Genomic DNA, 23,255 nt, shown 5'->3' with positions numbered 1-23,255 from the left:
AATGCTATATATCAATTTTACTAAAGATAAAAGAGAAAAAAAAAGGTTTAAAAATAGTCCTGTCATATCATGCCCTTAATTCAGTTTAGAAACGTTAAGTATGCACATTTGTTCCTCAGGTAATAATGTCAGTCTGAAACTAGAATAAACAAGCCATCCTGCCATCATTTCTACAGATAATTTTATGGAAATTGTTTAGAATATAATAATTAGGAAAATTTCTGAAATGGTTACCATGATAGAAAATAACTGTAAGACTAGTTCTTTCAAATATTCATTTCAAATGGACATGAAACAGACTTTTGAAATTACTCTGAGAACCAAACTGAGGGTTCTAGAGGGGAGAGGAGTGGAGGGATGGGTTAGCCTGGTGATGGGTATTAAAGAGGGCACGTACTGAATGGAGCATTCGGTGTTATACACACAAACAATGAATCATGGAACACTACATCAAAAACTAATGATGTAATGTATGATGATTAACATAACATAATATAATAAAATAAAAACTAAAAAAAAAAATTACTTCTGTACTGAAAAACTAGCTCAGTAGCAGAGTTGTGTTTGTGTGAAATTTTATTTTCAAATTTTAGTGCAACTACTTACAAAGTTTCCAAAACAAATACTGTTCTTTAAAGGAATGAAGAAACAACAATATTTTGTGATTATAATACAAGATCTCAAATGATATTACAAACATTAATTACATATGCTCCAGGATTTTTTTGAGTGGCGTTAAGTATTAATACTGTTTTGAATTTAGTTCAATTTTCTTCCTTTGATTTAATTTTGGCATAATGCAAACCCAATTTGATTAGTCAAGCATACAGCTAATGAAATGGCATGACTGGAGCTTAGACTTGTAATAACATAAATATCATAGGCACCTTTGCTCTTTCCCTATAGGGATTTGGAAAATCACCCTTGGTAAACTTAAGTACACATATATGTAAAGTATTACAGTAGTTAGTCTATGCTATGCCATGCTCCCTCACCTCCATTTCATTAAATTACTAAATAACATTGTTGATTAAATGCACAAAGGATGGGAACATTTGAATAAATAATCCCATATTGTGGAAAGTCCAGATAAGTTCAGAATTTTATTGTTTTTAGCCAAAGACAACTGTGAAACTCATTAGAAAGAAGTGGCACAATATTATCTTTGAAGTGAGTTACTAAAATCAAAAGAAGAAAAGCTAAAGGTAGTTTCTAAGTACAAAAGTAGAAAACATTCCAGGTTAAATTTGTAAAATGAATCATTAGTCAATACATTATTACTAAATTATGTACCTATCCAGGAAGCTGCTTACTGGTTTTCATATTGTTCTAGATCTTCACTGTCCATTATAGTAGTCAGTAGCCATATGTGGTTATAGACTTTAAAACTGGTAAAAATTCTATAAAATTAAAAAATTGAGTTCCTTGGATACAACAGCCATATGTACCTACTGTTTTGGATGGCATCAAATAGAGCATCTCCATTATTACAGAAATTTCTACTGGGTAGCACTATACTACATAAAATACCAGTTAAAATGAGCCCCAAAAACTAACTGGTGTAAGTCTAACTATACTGGATAAAATTAAAAAGTAGGACATATCTATTTATGATAAAAGTTCTATGCAAAGTAGGAACAGAAAGGAATATTCTCAAACTGATAAAGGCATCTACAACCATACTTAACGGTGAAAGACAGCCTGCTCTCCCCCTAAAATCAGGAACTAGGGAAGGATGTCCAGTCTCATCACTTCAATTCACCATTATACCTGAAGCACTAGCAGTTCACTAGTGCATGACAAAGAACCATAAGGCAGACAAGATTAGAAAGGAAAAGTAAACCTGTCTTTATTTGTAGACAATGTGATCATCTATGTAGAGAATTCCGAAGAATCTAAAAAAAAAATGCTATTAGATCTAGTCAATGAATTTAGCAAGATCAATGTACAAAAACGAAAACAAAAACCATTTCTATTTACTATCAAAAAAACAACTATAAATTTGAAAATTTAAAATAGCACCAAAAAAACATGAAACCCTTAGGAAAAAAATTCACAATAGATGTGCAAAACCTGTACAATGAAAGCTACAAAATACTGCTGTGAGAAATTATAGAAGACTTAAATAAATGGGAAATTATACCATGTTCCTGGATTGTAAAGTTCAATGTTGTTAAGATGTTACTTTTCCCCAAAATTATCTACAGATTCAATGTAATCCCAAACAAAATCCTAGTTGTTTTTTTGGTAGAAATTGGGAAGTTAATTCTAAAATTATACATTTCTGGTAGGAATACAAAATGGGATAGCCACTTTCAAAATAATTTGGCAGTTTCTTAAAAAGTTAAATCCATACTTACCACATGATCCAACAATCCCATTAACTAGATATTTACCCAAGAGAAATGAAAATCAATGTTCATGCAGATATATATAAGAAAGTTTATATCAGCTTTATTTATAATAGCCAAAATCTGAAACACCTCAAATGCCTATCAGTTGATGAATTAACAAACATATCATGGTATATCCATCCATACAATGAAATACTGCTTGGTAATAAAAAGGAATAAATTACTGATACATGAAATGACATGCATAAATCAAAAAAGCACTAGGTTCTAAGCAAAATCAGATATAAACAAAAGGCTACATGCTTATTATTTCATTTAGATGAAATTGTAAATGAGGCAAAAGTAGAGTGGACAGAGAGGTTCCTGGTTTCCATGAATACAGGGAGGGGCAGAGGATTGACTGCAATGAGACATGAGGAAATTCAGAAGGTGACAGAATGTTCTACATTTTCATTGTGCTGTTAGTTATACAAATGTATATGTTTGTCAAAACTCGTTGGACTATATACTTAAAAAGAAAAAAAATTATTTTATATGAATTATACCATAATATATTTGACTTAAAAAATAAAAGTAATAAGGGTGCCTGGATGGCTCAGTCACTTAAGCATCCAACTCTTAATTTTGGCTCAAGTCATGATCTCAGGGTCCTGAGATGAAGCCCCACATCAGGGTCCCCACTCAGCGAGGAGTTTCCTTCCTCCTTCTCCCTCTGCCCCTCCCCCTCCACCCACGCGCACACACACACTCTCTCTCTAAAAATAAATAAATAAATAAAAATAAAGAAATAAATGTAACATGGCTAATCTTCTATCTTTGGTGCTCTATAAGTACAGATCTGTTATACCAAGGAAATATGGTATAGAAATAGACTGTTTGGAAGGCAAGCAGTATAACTTATGCCAGTCCCATACTTCTCTGGACTTTAGCTTTTTCTGGTGTAAATAGGGGCTTATAACCCAGTTTCTCAAGTCTGTTTCCAGGAAATTTTTAGAATGTTGCAGGTATTTTGAGAAAAGGGTTTCTACTGTCAAATTATTTAGGAAATATTCCCCACAAGGCGATTCACAATGCATTTAGCATATGAAAGGCTCTGAGCAGTCCTAGATGCATTCATTTTTTTCTATAATTTTTTAAACTCAGTTTCCCACATTTACTTGACCAAGGAAAACTTCTATCAAAAAATGGTGTTGGGGTGCCTGGGTGGCTCAATCGTTAAGCGTCTGCCTTTGGCTCATCAGGTCATGATCCTAGGGTCCTGGGATTGAGCCCCGCATTGGGCTCCCTGCTTGGCTGGAAGCCTGCTTCTCCCTCTCCCACTCCCCCTGCTTGTGTTCCCTCTCTCGCTGTGTCTCTCTCTGTCAAATAAATAAATAAAATCTTAAAAAAAAAAAAAATGGTGTTGCTGGGGCGCCCGGGTAGCTCAGTCAGTTAAGCATACAACTCTTGATTTTGGCTCAGGTCATGATCCCAGGGTAGTGAGATGGAGCCTGCTTAAAATTCTCTCTTTCCCTCTCTCTCTGCCCCTCCAACCCCCTCCCCCTGCTCTCTCTCTCTCAAAAAATAAATAAAAAAAATAATTTTTAAAAACAGTATTGCTAAAGTTCTAAGATTCATTGATTAAACTTTTAAGATTACCTTCTTGATTAAGTTTAAGACTTATTTCTTTATTAGAGAGAGACAGAACACACACACACACACACATACACACACACACACACACACACACACACACACGAGTGAGTTGGGGGAGGGGCAGATGGAGAGACTCTTTCAAGCAGACCCCTTGATGAGCACAGGGCCCAACAGGAGGCTCAATCTCAGGACCCATGATCATGACCCATGAGATCACAACCTGAGCTGAAACCAAGAGTCAGATGCTTAAGGGACTGAGGCATGCAGGTGTCCACCTTCTGGATTAAGTTTTATTTACATTGGGAAACTATAAAACTGATTGATTTTAAAGTAGCTATGCAGAACTATACCCCTTAATGAGAAAACTTAAGTCACAAATTTTAAAATACTTCTTATTCATCTTGCTACTTTCCTAGTCAACTCCTCTGAGTTTTTACCAGGTTCTGAATTCTAAATATCCTAAACTTAGATATTTTTGACTAGTATATACTACATGAAAATACATCATGGTTGAATTATCTCTATTGTAATAACTCTTCAAATAACAGGGCAGAATTAAGAATGTGAAAGCATCAATGCCAGGAACACTAAAATTCCTGAGCAATTACTATAAAAATAACAAAATGATCCAAGTCAGAATGTAAGTGTTCACTGTACAAAACTGGTAGAAGTTTGAATGTATATAGTTAAAATAGTTTTTAAAAAGGGAAGGGAAAAAAGACTAAAGAAAGATGGAAAACCTAATACTCTGAATACTGCTCTTCAGCACTTTACATGTGACCACTGAAAGAAATATAAAGCATTACAAATAATGTTGATAATGTGGTTAAAAATATTGTAGCTTTTGAACATAAATAAATGCATGAATAGTAAGAGCCATCTTAATTCAAGTCAGTAAGTTAATTATGAATAAAGCTTTAGGAGAAGTGAACACTGTAAAATTCTAAAGGGTAAACAAACCACCCCTAAAAATGGAAAAAAATGTTAGAAATGCCATATCCAATTAGACCCAAATCAGTAGTCTTCTTCACCCAGTAACATCCAGGCTATGGAAGAGTACTGTTAGTAATGTATACTGAAGTATCTAATTTACTTCAGTAACCCTTATGAATCTTTATCAATAATTTTGTCTAAATAACTTTTGAAATTATTTCTAGCCTAAATTTGTTTAACCTCTTGGGGTAAATAACTTCTATAAGCTTATTATATAAAATAGTATTCCTTTTAAAAAGTACTTTTATTTTTCAATTTGAATTTAAGGCATATTCTCTAGGCCGTAGGCACTATATAAAATAATTTTTTAGAAGAGTAAGAAAATAGGGAAGCAGAGTGGCAATTACTCATCTAACTGTTTATACATTCTTTTTAAGAGTTAAATTTTAGTACAAATGGTTTTGTAGCTAGGTCTCCTTGGAAACCACTAGTAGTATTTCTCCATAATGGTCTGGCCAGAGATGCCCCAGGAATATTCTGAATGGAACATGGAAATTTCAGTTAACTTTAAAAAGAGGAAGGGTGATTTTTTTTTGTTTTAATAAAGACATATAAAATTTATCACATCATTATGTTTAGCAAACAGATATAAGCAGAATATATTTTGTTTCATTCTGAAAGTTATCTTTACATAGTTCCCTGTAAAATCTTTAAGTTCAGCACATAGATATGTAAACAGACATCCATATGGTTAAAAACACATATAGTATATAAAAAAGGAAATTATTCTGCTAAGAAAGAAAGAAAGAAAGAAAACAAGATCACAAAACCATAACTACATTAAATAAAAATGCTTTAAAAAAGTTAGACCAACCATGAAACTCCTCAAGAATGTAAGCAGCTTTTTTATATTTCAAATTTAATTCTGGTACCTATTTTTGGCTGTATAATGAGTTCAGGAAGAAACAAATCAAGAATATGTTCATAGTTCATATGGACATTACTCACCCACATTTGGAGGTTTCACATAATTTACAGGTAGTTCTGGAGGTCTGCCTCTATGTAGAGCTGCAAAAGCAGACCCATTCCATAGTGTACTCTTACAGTCTATTCAAAAAGATTCAAAAGTTAGTCAAGAAATAGAACAGTGTTTTTTTAAGTTGTACCTCAGAGGTAAATGTCTGTTTTCAATTTCATTTGTTGGAATATATTTTTAACTATTAATACCACAATAAAAAATAACATGCATATTTTTAAACATGTTACGAACTATATTATGACTGTTAAACAACGATACTTTAATATAACACCAGGATATTTTATTTCTGTGCTGATCTAGAACTAAAGCTTTTATTATGCGTGTATTTGAATCTTATGTAAATATGTCATGGATTAATAAGGTTTTAATTTTATATTGGTCCTTCTTGATCTGTAGGCTTATACATTTCTACTTATATAAAACTATATAAGCAAGGTTACAACTACAGCACAAGTATGCCAGGTAAAATTCAGAAACATGTATACTTGGTGCATACTCACATTATAGAGTGCCTGCCAATTATGCCATAACAGGTAACAATATTGCATGTCAGATGATAAATGACTATAAATAGTTGTGTTTTTTGTTTTTTATGTTTATGTCAAGAAACTCAAGCAAATATGAAATATTCCTAATAATTTAACTGTGATACAAAAATATTGCACTACTCTTTTTTTGGGGGGGCGGAAGGGCAGAGGGAAAGGGATAGAGAGAATCCCAAGCAGGCTCCATGCCGAGCATAGAGCCTGATACTGGGCTCAATCTTACAACCCTGAGATCATAACCTGAGCTGAAATCAAGAGTTGGACACTTAACCGACTGAGCCACCCAGACACCCCTCTATTGCTCTCTTGAAAACTTCCAAATTAACTGATTTGAAGAATTTCCTTATATTATAAAATGAGATGTTTAAAATTGGTATTTTTGAAGCTATTTACCTTTATGAATTAGAATTTTTAAAAAACATGATGCTAATACAACAAAACAAATGAGTTGCTAGACCTGAAGTATTTATTACATTAATAGGCATCCTTAATGTCTAATTTCACATTTTTATATTCATAAAATACTACTTTATATATTTTACATATTGGGGTTCCATGAAAAACTTTGGGGAAAATCTTTAAAAGACTGAAAAACAGTGGAGTACAAAAACTGTTACTGAACAGTCACTAATAGGTTGATATTTGTTTTAATATTTTCAATTATAAAAATTTTTTTACATATCACATATCATATATAAATTTTTACATATCATTTTTCATTTACCTGTTATAAAATATATATGTGATTAAGATGATATAAAGACTCATAATACTTAAAAATATTAAAACATAATGAAAGACTTTTAAGCATTTATACTGTACTAATTACAGCAGTGATCTTTTAAGATCTCTATTCCACAGGATTACAAAAAGATTTTAATATTCTTTACCTCTACTGTATTCACTGTTTTACAGCAGAGGGCTTCTTTTAGGCCTTTAAAAATGTACTTGTACACTAAGAAAATAAGATTGGCAAAATAAGAAAAACTAGAAGAAAATCAGTATTTAGGAAAGCATGTGAACATTTACTTAACATGAAAATATGCTGCTCTCCACTCCTTCCTCTGAAAACTGTAAAAATCTTACCTTTGGCATCCCGTAACAGAGACTGCCGACCAACACCTAGTAATGTCTGTACCCCAGGAACACTCTGAGGGATCTCCTTATCTAGTAAGGGACCAATCCGCTCACAAATTTTAAGGAGGTAGTCTGGAGGAATGTGTGCATTGGCTGCCACCTAAAAAGCATAAATAAAACAGGAAAACTAATTTGGTTTAAAAACATAATTTAGTCCATTACCAAACTATTCCATCATGGAACAAAGTGCAACTTTTATATACAGGATCAGGAAAATAACATTTTAAATATTTAATACTTTAACCAAATTAAAGAAATGGCTACAAAATTTAAGCACATCTAAATGATAAGATTTAAATGACATGGCACTCAAACTTACTTTTACATGCCTTGATTAAATCATTTGCTTAGCTGTTAATCTTATGAAATAAGTGTTGCAAAACAGCAAAAGTGCGCATGCCTAAAATTAAAGTACAAAGACAACAGGTAAACTCTACTAGTACTTGATTTATTCAGTAGTGATGAAATGATCAAGAATCAGAGAATCTAGATTCTATATAAATGATAAGAATACAAACAAAAGGTATTACTTGCACCAAACTCTCACCTAAATCCCTTTAGGATTAACAGGACAAATTTGCTTAATAAAGCAGAACTGGTTTTCCTTAAAAAAGTTAACTGGTTTCCAAAACAGTATCAAAGTAATGTTTTTAGATATACTATGCTCTAAATAACTAAGCTATGTACTCAAAATTCATCACAACATTAGCTCATTTTTAAAACACACAAGCAAATTTCTGAAGATGGTAAACATATACAGACAGGGATGAGAAAATTAAACAACAAAACTGTTCATTTTTTATCTAAGCTAATGTTCAAGTTCCTGATGTGTTTCATAAATACCTAATTATTAAAGGAGGAAACAGAAAACTAGACCATTAAATCCTTAGATAAAAAAAAAATCTACATTCTCATCTTGACATAAAGGGAGATAGAAAGAATGAAAAGTAAATATAAATAAAAATGTAAATATATGCATATACCATCACAGAGGACCTCACATCAATGTATTATCACCAGGTCAAGAACAATACAACATAAAAGAATAATTTTGTAAATCATCCCTAATGATCAACATGAGAAAAGAAATTATGTGTGTTCTTGGTAAGTATTTGTTCAATGAATCAATGAACATTAAAAAACCAAAGTCAAGTCCATCTATAAGAAATATCACAAGAATTCATAGAGGAAAAATCTTAGATTCTCCTATCAAGGTACCTTGTTTGTTTTCTTAGAAAACATACGTTGCAGAACTACAATCCAACATGTATTCAGAATTCTGTGAATAAGGGATTCTGTTGTGATTTTTAAAAATTATTTCCTGCCAATTATCTTTTTTAAGTCCAAGCAAAAATTAATTTTAATCTACCAAAATAAATGGGGCTTGGAAACTGTCATGATGCTCAGAAAGAATGGCAACCAAGCCTGATTATTTTATATTTGCATCAACACAGTTTAGCTTCTGGATTGGGACAAAGGATCAAGCAAATTCTTTCAGTTATTTCTCATATCTATATTTTGTTTTCCAACCAAATAACTACATAGAACCACCTCTTAGTAAAACATACAGGTAACATTAAAGTCAAAGCAGCTGATGATTCAATTTAATCTAAGTATTATCTACAGACATGATATCCTAAAATCCTAGTTTATAATTCATTCCTTCCACATTAAAACATTTCCTAAATATGCCTACAGGCAAGTATACTTAGTACCCCAGAAAAATATGTATCTCAAAGAGAAAAGCTTTAAAATACTGCATATGAACATCTGTAATAGCTTATGCCTTTTTTCCCACCAACACTCCGCTTCCATTATCAGCCATTACTTTTCCATCAAGTAAACACTATATGAAAGCTTTACATAGGATAACAGTTCATGTCTTTACTGGAATTTTCTTTTTTGTTTGTTTGGGTTTTCGAGGGGTTTGGTTTTTGTTTTTTTTATTATGTTATGTTAATCACCATACATTACATCATTAGTTTTTGATGTAGTCTTCCATGATTCATTGTTTGCATATAACACCGTGCTCCATGCAGTAAGTGCCCTCTTTAATACCCATCACCAGGCTAACCCATCCTCCCACCCCCCTCCCCTCTAGAACCCTCATTCCAGAACAAACAAAAACTAAAGGAATTTGCAAACATGAAACAAGCCCTACAAGAAATATTGAAAGGGGTCCTCTAAGCAAAGAGAGAGCCTAAAAGTAACACAGACCAGAAAGGAATACAGACCATATACAGTAACAGTCACCTTACAGGCAATACAATGACACTAAATTCATATCTTTCAATAGTTACCCTGAATGTAAATGGGCTAAATGCTCCAATCAAAAGACACAGGGTATCAGACTGGTTTATTTTTTTTTTAATTTAAAGTTAGTTAACATATAGTGTATTATTAGTTTCAGGGTAGAATTTAGTGATTCATCAGTTGCATATCACACCCAGTGCTCATTACAAGTGCCCTCCTTAACTGGCATTTTCTTTTTGATCAATTTTCTTTTTTTCATCCTGTTACCATCTCAAGAGGTATTCCCCTGCCTAGAAACTGCAATATGTCTAACCATATATAATCCAGAAAATAATTCTCTAATATGAATTTTTAGAATCACCCCCTTACAGAAAATCTGTCAGAACTATATCCTAAACTGACGTCTTAAGTTGCCTGGCTACTTCATTTTATAGAAACAATGATGTTTGATTTTCAGGCAATTACATAAATCTTTCTATCAATTCCTCCGTAATAATTTTAAAATACAGAATCATTAATTAAGCAACCAAAACAAGACTTATCTACACCCAAATTCTCCCCCTTGAAGATTTTTATTATAAGCTATTAAATAAATTTTACAAGTTTGAATTCCACCCTATACAACTGGAAATTGCTTAATTTCTAAGTGGTCCCCCTCAATAAGTCCATTCCTCTAAAATCAATAAAAATTTGATTATGAAACAGTAGTAGATAAACATATTCTATCAACACAATAGCAATAACAATACATTTGAGTTGAACATGCTAGCATCTCCTTTAAACAATATCAACAGGCTTCCAGACTATATCAGCTAAGTTCTTGCAATACAGTTTTTTCTAAATCAAATTTCAGGACTTACAAGTGGTAGTCAACATTTATTTCAATCCATCTGCTTTGATTAAAATTGAAATTTTTTAAGGGATCTTTTTTGGCATAAGAACTCTTATCTGTCCTCAGTAATTACTTTTTTAAGTCTTTTAAAAATTCTGTATTAGAATTATATATGTATAAAATGTATTATATAATAAAATGTAATACTAAAAGTATGTATTAAAATATTCTATGAAATTCATAACATAATATTATAAGCCACTCTTTTCAATTAAAGCTCAAATATTCTAATTTCAGTTATTTAACCACATTTTTCTCTCTGGAATATAATTGCCAACAAGTAACACAACAAGTACTTTGATATCTGCAGAAGAAAATCATTCTCTAAAAACAAAGTTCAAGAGTATATACAAACTTCTATATTATTCTGTAAAACAGCTCCAAGGAGTTATATTATAGAATGTTTGATTTGGAAAGATCCTTATACATAATTAACCTAACTTCACATCTTACAGTAGGAAAAACATCCAGAGAAGTAAAGTCCAATGGTCACAATGAATGTACAGAAATCTAGGTTTCCCTGTCCACTGATCTTCCTATTACTGTCTTATTAAGGCAATTGAAAAATTATGAAGGTAACTAACACAAAAACTGCAAAAAAATAAAACTATAAATTCAAATAAACTGAAAGAAATTAAATGAAGTCTAGATTATAAACCTTCTAGATAGGAAGACTGGCTGACCTAAAGAGCAAACCTAACAATTAAATTACTAAGCTTCAGAATTATAATGACAAGTGAGAAGACCAGAGAGTTCACAGAAATGATCCTACTCATCATAATTAGTTAAAAGGAATCCAGCTGAGAATTGAATAAAATGCAAAAGGTACCTAACTTCAGGGTGCCAGGCCCATACCAAGCACTACATTTGAAATACTAATTTTCAGAGAGCAATAATGACATTTTTACCTTGGCTTTTAGAAATTATAGGATAAGTAACTCCAAAAAACAAATAAAAGAGATAATTGTTTCTGTGTTTTGTTTTCTAAGATCACAACTACACAGGTAAATGAAGAATCAAACTGGGCCCATACGTTGAAGAAATGAAATACAACATTTTATCTGAGATTTTAATTTTTTTGGTGTGGGCAGGGTGAGAGGAGAAGTACATATAAAAAATTAGTCACATGATTTTTTTTATATTTAGGGACAAAAAACAAAATAGATTTTGAAAAATATAGCAAGGCTTTAAATACATCAATATAAGTATAATATAGAGATATGCATGGTACTTTGAAGTCTGGAAGCCTGGATTATTCAGGTTCTAAAATTGACTAGCTGTTACTCCTTCTGGCGGTGTGATACAGTAGAAAGGACTTAGATTTTAATTTTTCCACCATTCTCAGTTCCTACTTCTGTGACCTGCAAAGTTACTCAGTCTGAGAGCCTGAGCTTCTGCATCTGTAAACAGGGAGTAATGATAACTACCTCATATGATTTGTAAAAAAAAAAAAAAAACAAAATCATTCACTCTGCATTCATTCATTCAGACATTTAACATATAGAGATGAGACGAGAAGACAATTAAACTACTGTCCTAAAGGAACCCACAGTCCCAGTGGGGGAAACAAACTAGTAAATAAAACAAACTTGTAAATAAAACAAATCAACGTACAAGTACCCAGAGGTAGTACAAAGAGCTAAGAGATACAGTACCTACTTCAGCCTAGGGGTAGGGGTTCATGTCTAATTTCACACTTGAAGGCTAAGTGAAAATTCACATGACAGACAAAAGGAAGGGAAGGCATTCTAGGCAAACAGAAAGGTTCCCCCACCCAGTAAATGTACTTTGCACAGTGACTAACACATAATATCCCTCAATGCTTAAGATTCTCCTCCAGAACGTTAAGTTTAAAAAAAAGTAATAAAAAACTCACAGAGTATCATCTGATTTTGATGGGAAAAAATACATGTACAAAAAAATAAGACTAAAAGAAAACACAAAAAACTAACAGTTTATTTTCTTCTTAATACTTTTCAGTAAAATATAAATGTCTGCAATAATCTAATATTATATCATAAAGTGTTGAGTTTTAATGTTTCCTGAATTTGAAGGAGGAAAGGGAAAAAACTGGGCAGAAAGGGAAATAAAACAGGTAGGCTTTTCTACTATAATAATACACTGGTTTGTACAATGGGTTACAAAGTGTTAAGACTTCCTATCACTCTTCTTTGAAAATGTTTATCATTGTTCATAGCATTTTTTTTTCTATTAGTTTTAAGATTTTCTCAGGAATGAGACAGCCAAGAGCAACCCACCCAGGTTCAAATATTCTCTGGGTTACAATACCATAAGAAAGTACCAAAAGTACTATAACCTTGAGGGCAGATAATATCAAGACAAGGACAAGGGACCTACCCACATTCTGGAAGTTTCTCAGTAGAGAGAGGTCCGATAAACGAACTTAGTTCCAGCTAGCATATTAAATAAGCCTAAGAAATATATATCATGAAATGCTCCTGACAAAAGTTAAGAAAATTACACAAACAATAACTGAAGGCCAGATTATTATAAAGTACTATAGTAGATATTAAAGGGCATGAGAAAACATCTTCAACAAGGTAATTTAAAATACAAGAAAATATTTATCAATAATGTATAGAAAATAAGTTCAGGATTAGAAAAGATCAATCAGAAGCGATGAGGATCCCTGCAACAAGACATCAGAAAGACGTATCTCCCACTTCTTAAAAAACAGTGAATAGTACACGAGTATCATACTAAGTTACTTTTCTCTAATTAATAAAAATGCAAATAACAGTAAACATCTTTTGACATAACAATCATTTCTTGTTTGAGTTAATACAGATGCACTTCAAAGCACTCATTTTGGTTCAATTCTAACATTTACTTTTTAAATACTTTTTTCCCCAATGGCACTGTTTTAAATGCCCCTCACCTTATAAAAATATTAGGAAAATGAGGTGGTGACATAGCTAGCTAAGAACATATAAATTCTGGGGTCATAGTTCTTTAGATATCCATTTTCCATTCAACCTCTATGTCCTATTTTTAAAATGCAGTAACCAATTCATTTGCACAGCATTTTCAATTAACAAAATGCATTATTTCTATTTAACTCATTTGGTTTGCACAACAACCTTGTAAAATAGATAGGGGGCTTTATTTTATAAATGAGGAAACTGAATCCCTGAGAGGTTAAGAAACTTGCCCAGGGTCACTCAGCAAGACTATCTTCCCAACTAAATCTTATGGTATTTTCTACTACTCATAAAATCCTTTATGAAAAATGTCCAACAAGGGCATCTCTGAGATTTGACCCAAACACTAAATTGACTTAAAATTACTTTTTTGCTCTCTACCAAAAAAACTGTTTATTAATCAATCCGTAATCAACATCAGTAAACCAAGAATAAAAACAGACAAACTAATATTCAAATTGACAAAGGTGCCTTCAGGACAAAATTTTATAAGGAACAGTCACCCAACCCAAATTCTTACTCCCTAATCGCAGCTCTCTTCACTTTCTTAATGCCATCTCATTTGTATTGAGATAACAGTTTCCTAGAACTAATGATAAATCTCCAAAAGGATTTTAATCATTGAAAGTATGTTCTTAGAGCCAAAGTGTGAAAAAAAAGACAATGATCAATCCAGACAAATAGCTAAAACCAACATATTATAGAAAGCAAATGTATACATGTGGCTCAAACAAATCAAAAGTGAGGAATACTAGTTTCCAGACATTAATTGTTCTCTACCATAGGACCTATCAGTTTAGCATTATATCCACACTGGGGTTGAGCAGCACATGCCTTTTGGTTTCCCATGATGCATTCTGTTCTTCCTAACTATGGCTGTGTATCCACATAGCAGTTAATAAATCACACACACTTAAATTACTTCCACACTTAGAGATGCAATAACTATGCCTCCAGCACTCAAAAATCATTCTAATGTTCTAATAGACAATTTAAGCTATTACTAGTAATTAGAGAACAAGAGCTGGGTAAGGTAAGAAAAAAATACAGGTATGTCTGGAATTCAAATAGAGTATTTTAAAGTACTTGGCGAGCATCAAATGAGATAATGTGAAAGCACTTTTAAACTTGCATATATTATATGCAGATGCAAGTTCTTATAACGACATATATCATCATAGATGTATATATTTTTTAAAGATAGTAATGAACATACAATCTTGATAAACTTTTCAATAGCATAAAATTGCTTCAAGTCTTTTGAATATAAAATGAAGGTAATACAATCTATGTCACTCTAAATGAAAGCACTAATTAGGGCTTTCAATTCTATACATGAAAAATGCTGAATAAATTTAAAAATATATACCATACCTAAAGATAATTATGCCTTTGGTTCAGTCTCATGATACAAGTCCCCTTAAAATGATTAAAAAATATTAAAACATGCCTTTAAAAAAAGCTTCCAAGTCACAATTTCAATATATAAAATTTGTTTGTTAACAAAAACTTCATTTAAACACACACATACACACATACCCCTCATTACTATGTTTGTAGTCTCCAATAAAGCTCCAAGGAGGAAGCAATAAAATAGCCAACAATTCAACAGGGTCACCACAAAATGAACAGACATCTGTAATTATTTAAATTATCTACCATAAGATGAATTGTAAGAAGCAAATCTAATTCTATTACATTGTAAATAAGAGTCAAGCAGAAATGAAAAATGTCCAGATTAAACTTCAAAAAAACTCACCATTACTTCAAATTTCTCCCTGTATCATTACTTAAAATTCTGAAAGTTAATTTAGAATGTTTTATTTTGAATGCCATATTCAAAAACCTTACAGTTCAACATAAACTGACAAACATTTCACAAACAGGCTCACATTTTAAAAGGTACTTCAGATCTGAATATATCAGTACTAGACTGCTAGTAGCTTTAACAAAATACCACCTTTCCTTTTGTTCCAAATTATAAGTAAAACACTAAATCAGATTTAAGAAAGAAAAAAGAGGGATTTCTAGAATGCATAATAGTAACAGTAATGAAGTGTTGAAGAAATCCAATTTATTATCTTAATATTCCTCTGGATAAATCAAGTTAAGCAGCACATACAATTTAAGTGAAAGTACACATACAGACAGAAAGGCAGGAGTTTTGTTTCATAGTATACATGGCTATGCAATCTTAATTCAGTATTTTGATATCCTTGCTTATAATCCTTTAGCTCTTCATCATGCATTTGTATTCTTTCCTTTTTATACTAGTTTACCTTCAGTTTGAAGTATTGCTATATAATTTAACATACAGGATTATACTATTTATAAATACTATGTACATATAACATTTTACTACTTACTAATACTTGTCCTAAACTTCAACCTGAAACATGTAGCTAAATCAAAGATCACATTGTATAAATCCATTGTTCTAACAGCATTTTAAAAAATACCTACACTAAGAAAGAAAAAAAAAAATCTCTCCCACAATGAAGCCACACAAAATCAAAGGTCAAATGTGAAATAATTTTAAGCAACTATACTACTGATGCATCTAGTGATCAATCTAACACAGCACATTCAGTTCTAACCTCTATACTTCTCCTTCTGCTCAAATTCTCACTCAGCCCTACCCCATCTTCCCTTACAAAGAAATTTATAAGTAGAGAACAGATATTTGATTTAAAATAGGACCATATTAACAAAATATAATATTCCTAGAAGCACTGGATCCCAGAAAAATAAAAACCTCTGTACAATATGAAAATTAAAAACAAAAGATGCACTATCTAAATTATAGACAATGTTCAGGGGCGCCTGGGTGGCTCAGTTGGTTAAGCGACTGCCTTCGGCTCAGGTCATGATCCTGGAGTCCCAGGATCGAGTCCCGCATCAGGCTCCCTGCTCGGCAGGGAGTCTGCTTCTCCCTCTGACCCTCCTCCTTCTCGTGCTCTCTGTCTCTCATTCTCTCTCTCTCAAATAAATAAATAAAATCTTTAAAAAAATAAAAAAAATAAATTATAGACAATGTTCAAACAGTAGATGAAAGTCTGTGTATATGAAAATAAAAATGTGTAAGGAAATATAAAAAACAATAAATTCAAAAGATAAATGTGAAAATCAGGTATCTATAGGGATATACAAAAGGATTAACAACAATTAAAAAAATAACTGGTTAAAATTTAAGCTTCACTAATCATGAAAAAAAGAGCTAATTAAATCAACTAGGGGCTATTTCACCTATTAAAGCTACCAAAAGATTTTAAAAGTATTTAAAAACTCACTCGAAGCACCTAGATGGTAACATCATAAATTAGTACTATCTTCTGGAGAGCAATTTTATAACATATAAGAGAAGCTAAAAAACCAATGAGACCCTTTGACCTGATAACTCCACTTTAGAAATACAGTCCAGGAAAATAAATCCAAAAAAAGAAAGGAAAAAAGAAGAAAGACTACTTAACTATGCAAAGACATTAATGAAAAACTGGAAGTAATCTAAATGTTCAACTGAATGTTGAGTTCAAATCATAGCCAACTTAAATGTAACTGAATCTTTTCTTACCATTGAAATGACAATGTCTATTCAAAAAAGAAAATTTAAATAGATATTGGTAAGCATTGTTTTGCCCCTTTTTTGGCAGGACTTCAGTCCAACAAAAAGTCTGACTACAAATTAAATACAGTGATAATACATGCAGTTTTTCCAAAATAGTTTTTATCCACCTGAGAATTTTTTACCATTAGTAGTATAGATGGTGGAGTTTATCCATATTACAATTATTACACCATTTTGTGATATGCAAAAAATAAAATATTTAGTCAGAAAACTAAAATTATTATTTAATAATTATTAACATGGCTTCATTATTGTAATTTAATATAAAAATTGTCAAATTAACACTAAATCAGTTTAAATATTGTATTATTAAATCATTTTATTTATATTTACAGTCTACCATACCCCTTCAACTTTCTTTAACTTTGATTTTCCTCCATTTGGATCTTATTTGAAGGAAAGATAGCTGAATTTAGTTTTTAGTAACATCACCCCTTTCTCCTTTCATTTCCTTCCAATTCACTGTACCAGAGGCTAACGCAAGGGGACATCTTCCCAAAAATAAAAAAACACCACCTTTTTGTGTGTGTCAATGCTGAACAGAAGTGCATGGACACTATGAATTACATTTATAGGAGAAACAACCCAGTCAATCCAATGCCTTTGGTCCTTTACTAAAGTATATTTTAAAATATAACCATTGTTGGCTCTTGTAAACCCCAAATCGTGTTTCATCAATTCTCAAAAAGGTCATAATCCGTAGTTGTTATTTAGTGAAAATGTATCTGCAGAAATGCGATACAATGATTTAATGAGCTATTTTCTAAAATGTGATACATAGAATAATTATGCTTTTTTATTCGGTAGTCAATTACCTAAAACCGGCAAATTTTGGAATTCGCTTTATGCTTCCTATTATTTTTAATTGTGTCGTTTTGCCCAGTCCAGGGTCGGTTAACTCCCCTCCTTAGCTCCCTCCCCCGTAAGCCCCCCCCCCCCCCCAAAGACTAAGCCTGGCCTCAGTTCCCGTATTTCAAGCCAGGACCAACCAGAAACCAGTTTTCTTCCACTAATCCGGAACTCTGGGCTGTTACCAACGCTGTCATTGGCCAACGTCAGTCCTTGGTACGTGCCCCAAGATAACCCCCAGGTTTCTCTCCCTTTTCCCCCTACAATGGGCCTTTCTCAATGTTTGTAACATATTCATAATCCACAAAACGGCATCTCTGATAACTAACTCACATTCTTCAAAGTTTCCGAGTGGAAATAAGCGAGGCCAGGGGGAGGACAAGGTACCCTTTCTCTGACTGGCAGGGAGGGGGGGAAGGGGCAGTCGTTCTTCGGCCCAGCGCAAAGCTCTACAGTCCTGTTGGCTAAGGGGTAGGGAGAGGGTTGGGGGAACAAGGTGGGGAGGGAGCGGAGAAAGAGTTGGATTAAGTTGAAATGAAAACTTTACTCACCAGATCCTCGAAGCTTCTTCGGTGCTCTTTTCCCTCCCAGTCCAAGCGGCGCGGAATCAACTGGGGGTGAGAGAAAAGAAAGGGTGGGGGTGGGCAAACCATATAGGCCATGCCTTGGCTCCCAATGAACCCGACCCAACCCGAGTCCTGGTCCCCGACCCTCTGGCGTCTGTATTTCTCTAGGTCCGATAGCTGTTGCCTCAAAGCTAGTCCAGTGTAGGAAGGAGGAGGCCGAGGGGGAGGAAATCCTGAAAAACCGCCCCCCTTGGTCATAAAGAGGGGTGAGTTAAGACCCTGGCGATATCCGCCCCTTTTGAGGGAAGAAGCTGGTTCACTCCAGTGACAACAGTTACGAGTGCCCAGATCCAAGCTTCCCTCCCAGCCCCTGTCCTCCGCCCCTGACTTGCCCTCCCCTTCCTCCAGTCTCACCCCAAACCTCCCCACGTCTTCCCGAAGGGGCTCCGTACCTGATGCTCCTCGAGCTCCTGCACTAGCACCTGAGCAAAAGGGAAACACGGATATGAGGAGCAGCTTGGGCCATCAACACATTCCTCCCTCCCCACTTCGAACCCAGCCGCTGACGGCAGGACTAGTCAAGGCCGGCCTTTCCCTCACCCTCAGTGAAACCGCACACCCGATGCCTCGATTTCCCCATTGGGACCATTCCCCAGAGCTCCTTCTCCCTCTTACCTGAGCGGATTTGTTGCAGGGTCCGGACTGCAAGAATCTAGCGATCAGGTAATACAGCTCTGTGGAAGAGGGGAAAAAGAGGTTGAGAGGGAGGTAAAGAAAAACAGAAGCTTTTTCAAAAGAAACTGACAGCCGTCGCGCTAAGCTCCCATCTCCTTATCCCCCAGACACAGTTACCCACCGGCTTCGATCTGGGTAGGTGCCGCCGCCATCCTTTTCCCTAGGGGGTTTGGGGGCTCCGCTCCGGAGGAGCTGGCGGGGGCGGGTGGGGGCGCTGCCTCTATTGTGGTGAAGCCCCCATGCCCAGGAGTCCCACCGCTTCCGCCCCACTCCTCGTCCTAGTTTTGGTCTCTCTGGTCTCTCTCGGATTCATCGCATCACGTATCGACCCATAGATATTCTAGCCCAAGAGCAGAGGAGGCGGAGAGGAAGGAGAGAGAGGAGAGAGAGGAGGGGGGGAGAGAGAGAGAGAGAGAGAGAGAGAGAGAGAGAGAGAGCGAGCTAGCCAGCCTGAGAGAAGAGAGGGGAGGAGCCGAAGTGGCGGGGGGTGGGGGGACGGGGCAAAGGGGGTGGAGAGAGGGGAGGGTAAAAACTGAGAGGAGCCTGCAGGGCTCATTGTTCGCCGCTAGGGGCACTAACGCAACCGAATGTCCTCCACTCTCCCTGAGGCCGGCGGTTGCCTAGCTACCGCTCCCGGAAACGGGGCGGTGCTAACTGACGGCCGACGCTCTGGCTGACGCCGTAGAACTCCATGGTGGCGCTCTCCTCCGAGAGCTCTTGAGTACTTTTCCTTTCCCGTGAGAGCAGTCCAACTCTTTCCTGTTGAGCACCTTTCCCTTTGGCGTTGTGAGGAACGTGTGAGGGGTTGACTTGATTCAGTGCTTTCTTCTTTTTCCTCCCGTCACCGAAGAGGCTTTGTTGTTGTTTTTTGGGGTTTTGTTTTGTTTTGGCTCTCCACCGAAAAGAGGCCAGCCACTGAAGGATCTTGCGACTGAGGCGGAAAAAGGAGCCGCTATATCTATGTCACTTGTTTCGCTTTCAAATGTCTTTTTTTTTTTTCAAGATTTTAATTATTTATTCATGAGAGATAGAGAGAGAGAGAGGCAGAGGGAGAAGCAGGCTTCCCACGGAGCAGGGAGCCCGATGCGGGACTCGATTCCAGGAGCCTGGAATCATGACCTGAGCCGAAGGCAGACGCTTAACCATCTGAGCCACCCAGGCGCCCCTCAAATGGTTTTTGTACCAGATGAAAATGTTCTACTTACCAGTCCAGAGTACAGGGCTCATATTGTGGGGGGAATATGCCGTCAGATATGAAGCATTTTATTTTTTCCCCTTCTGAAAGTTTAAGACGTGCCATATCTGTCTCATTCCTGTAGGATAATTTTCAATTGTGTCTTAAAGAACTACCAAAGTATTTTACATTAACCATGGATTTTTGTGCATTATTACATATCTGTATGCAAGGTTTTAGGTATTATTTCAAATCTGTATGCAAGCTTTGGGACAGTTTTTGTTTTTTAATACATAGAATCCTAAATTTTTAGTACAGTACTGACTTTAAGTATTTGGTTACTAAAATCTTAAGTGATTAAAAGCTTTGTAGAATAATTGGTACATATATAATAAACTGAGTCTCCGTTTCTACTTTTCCTTAATATTTTGTTCCAACCTCAAGCCTTGACCAAAAAAAGTAATTAATAGAAGCCAAACCCGATGAGACTAGAGATGATGTTTAAGCTGCATGTACTATTTACATTCATTAAAATAATCAAATTTGAAGGTTTACCTTTTAAGGTTAGGGATGGATTCTTAGAAATTTGGTTTCCTTACTCAGAGTTTAGCCATTGATCGCTGTTGGTCTAGAATTGCATTATGCTGATAATAATCTTAGCCTAGGTTGTTTAGCTCTCACCCTGGCCATGTTTTCCCCTTAGAAAGAAAGAACCACACAAGGTAATTGTGATATGATAGTTCTATCTTTGGTGGTTATGCTACAGTACTTGAAAAATGTCATTAACAAAAAAAAAAAAAAAAGATTGAAGAAATATATAAGCCCTAGACAACTCATTACAAATAGTTTAGCAAAACACCAGATTAAATATTTTTTACAAGTCAAGTATAATATATATAACAGTTAACATTATCAAGCCACTACCATGCACTAAGCACTTTATATACTTCACTTCATTTAATCTTTATAAATCTTTTTAAAACCCTAGGAGGTAGGTTTTATTATTATCCCCATTTTACAGATAATAAAAATGACTATATGACTTTGCACAGCTTACTTGTATTCTGTGAGCCTTGTTCCTCATCTGTTAAATGTAATAGTACTTGCTGTGCCCACTTCACAGGAATTGCTTGCTGTAAAAGTCATGTGAATATATTCATACCATATTTCAAACTTTATAGGACATTGTTATTCCAGTATCAGTCTGGGTGCAATCAGGAGGGAAAATTGCTATGAATTACTAATTAATTCAAATTAACATGTGCCTTTTAAGAAAGTTTAAGATACAAAATTATTAACATAATTTTATTGTTAATTATCAAGAATAATTAACTAATTATTAGTTAATAATAATTAACATTAATGGCATTTTCAAGTACTATAGCATAACCACCAAAGATAGAACTATCATATCACAATTACCTTGTGTGGTTCTTTCTTTCTAAGGGGAAAACATGGCCAGAATGAGAGCTAAAAAACCTAGGCTAAGATTATTATTAACAATAATAGGAGATTGGAGTAATGAGGGATTACCTTGTAAGGAGTAAAGAGAACTCTAATATATAATATAATAGTAAATATAGAGATATATAATATAATAGTAGATAAAATAGCCACTACTCCTAGAATTGAGATATAGTACCCTCAACCCCTACTCCCCACTTAGGACTAAGATCCAGACTTGGTTGGAGAGAATGAAGCCAGACAAGACTTATTAAATGGCAGGAAAGATGCTGTGGTACCTTGTGGGCAGAACTTGCTGAAACTACAACCTCTGGAAGTCACTGGAACTCTACCCTGGGGATCAGTCTTCTAGGGTGCCTGAGAAATGTGTTCATGGGGAAGTTTATCACCAGAAGGACATTACTACAAAGCCACCAGGAGAAGCTTGCCAGGGGAAGCTGCTAGAGGTGCTACCAAAACAATGCACCACAGGAACAAGGCACAGGAGAAATTTTACAAGCTGGGGGAGCAGCCTACCCAGTAAAAATGCCAGAAGCAGGAAGCAAAACCCTTTCTTCCTGCACTGTATTTCCAGTTCCATCTACTGATAAAGCTTCAGTTCTAGCTGACAAAAGGAAAAATATTTAAATGTCCCAGATCAGGGGGCCTGGGTGGCTCAGTTGGTTAAGCAGTTAAGCATCTGCCTTTGGCTCAGGTCATGATCCTGGGGTCCTGGGATGGAGCCTGGAGTAGGGCTCCCTGCTCAGCGGGAAGCCTGCTTCTCCTTCTCCCTCTGCCTGCCACTCCCCCTGCTTGTGCTCTCTCTTCCTCTCTCTCTCATTCTCTGTCAAATAAATAAAATCTTTAAATAAAAATAAATAAATCTCCCAGATCCATTTTCAGAGTAGTCAAGAAGGGAGAATTTAGAGATGATAAGCAGTAAATCAATAAACTGGCACAACTTCCTTGCTTTTTTCTTTAGTGTAATGACTAGGTTGACAAAAGGAAAGTTATTAAAATGTGTATATTAACATAAAAAGTTTTCATTTGTTGTTTATGATAAGCCAAATGCTTTGAATTACTTTGTTGCAATAAAAGTCACCAGTATAGGGCGCCTGGGTGGCTCAGTTGGT

At 34.7% G+C, this 23,255-nt stretch overlaps 1 protein-coding gene across 7 annotated transcripts in view; it reads right to left on the bottom strand.

Moving 5' to 3' along the window:
* BRWD3 (bromodomain and WD repeat domain containing 3) overlaps positions 1 to 19,962 on the bottom strand; it is a 192,385-nt gene extending 172,423 nt beyond the window's left edge. For 3 of the 7 annotated variants that reach the window (XM_031031354.2, XM_081808588.1, XM_081808592.1), the window contains exons 1-3: positions 18,756 to 19,106; positions 7,593 to 7,743; positions 5,931 to 6,029 (exon numbers count right to left, since the gene is read on the bottom strand). In XM_031031354.2, coding sequence (XP_030887214.2) covers positions 5,931 to 6,029; positions 7,593 to 7,743; positions 18,756 to 19,028 — 523 coding nt within the window. In that variant the 5' untranslated portion in view covers positions 19,029 to 19,106. Of the gene's footprint in view, positions 1 to 5,930; positions 6,030 to 7,592; positions 7,744 to 18,755; positions 19,108 to 19,222; positions 19,253 to 19,445; positions 19,505 to 19,626 lie in introns of those variants that run through there. The other 4 variants (XM_081808590.1, XM_006726913.3, XM_081808591.1 and 1 more) reach the window with 3 other exon arrangements.
* Positions 19,963 to 23,255: the final 3,293 nt, after the last annotated feature.

The sequence above is a fragment of the Leptonychotes weddellii genome, chromosome X, assembly GCF_054177405.1.
Source record: "Leptonychotes weddellii isolate Sample4059 chromosome X, ASM5417740v2, whole genome shotgun sequence".
NCBI lineage: Eukaryota > Metazoa > Chordata > Mammalia > Carnivora > Phocidae > Leptonychotes > Leptonychotes weddellii.
The sequence above is the reverse complement of the archived record's forward strand: the minus strand, read 5'-3'. Positions and strand labels throughout refer to the sequence as shown.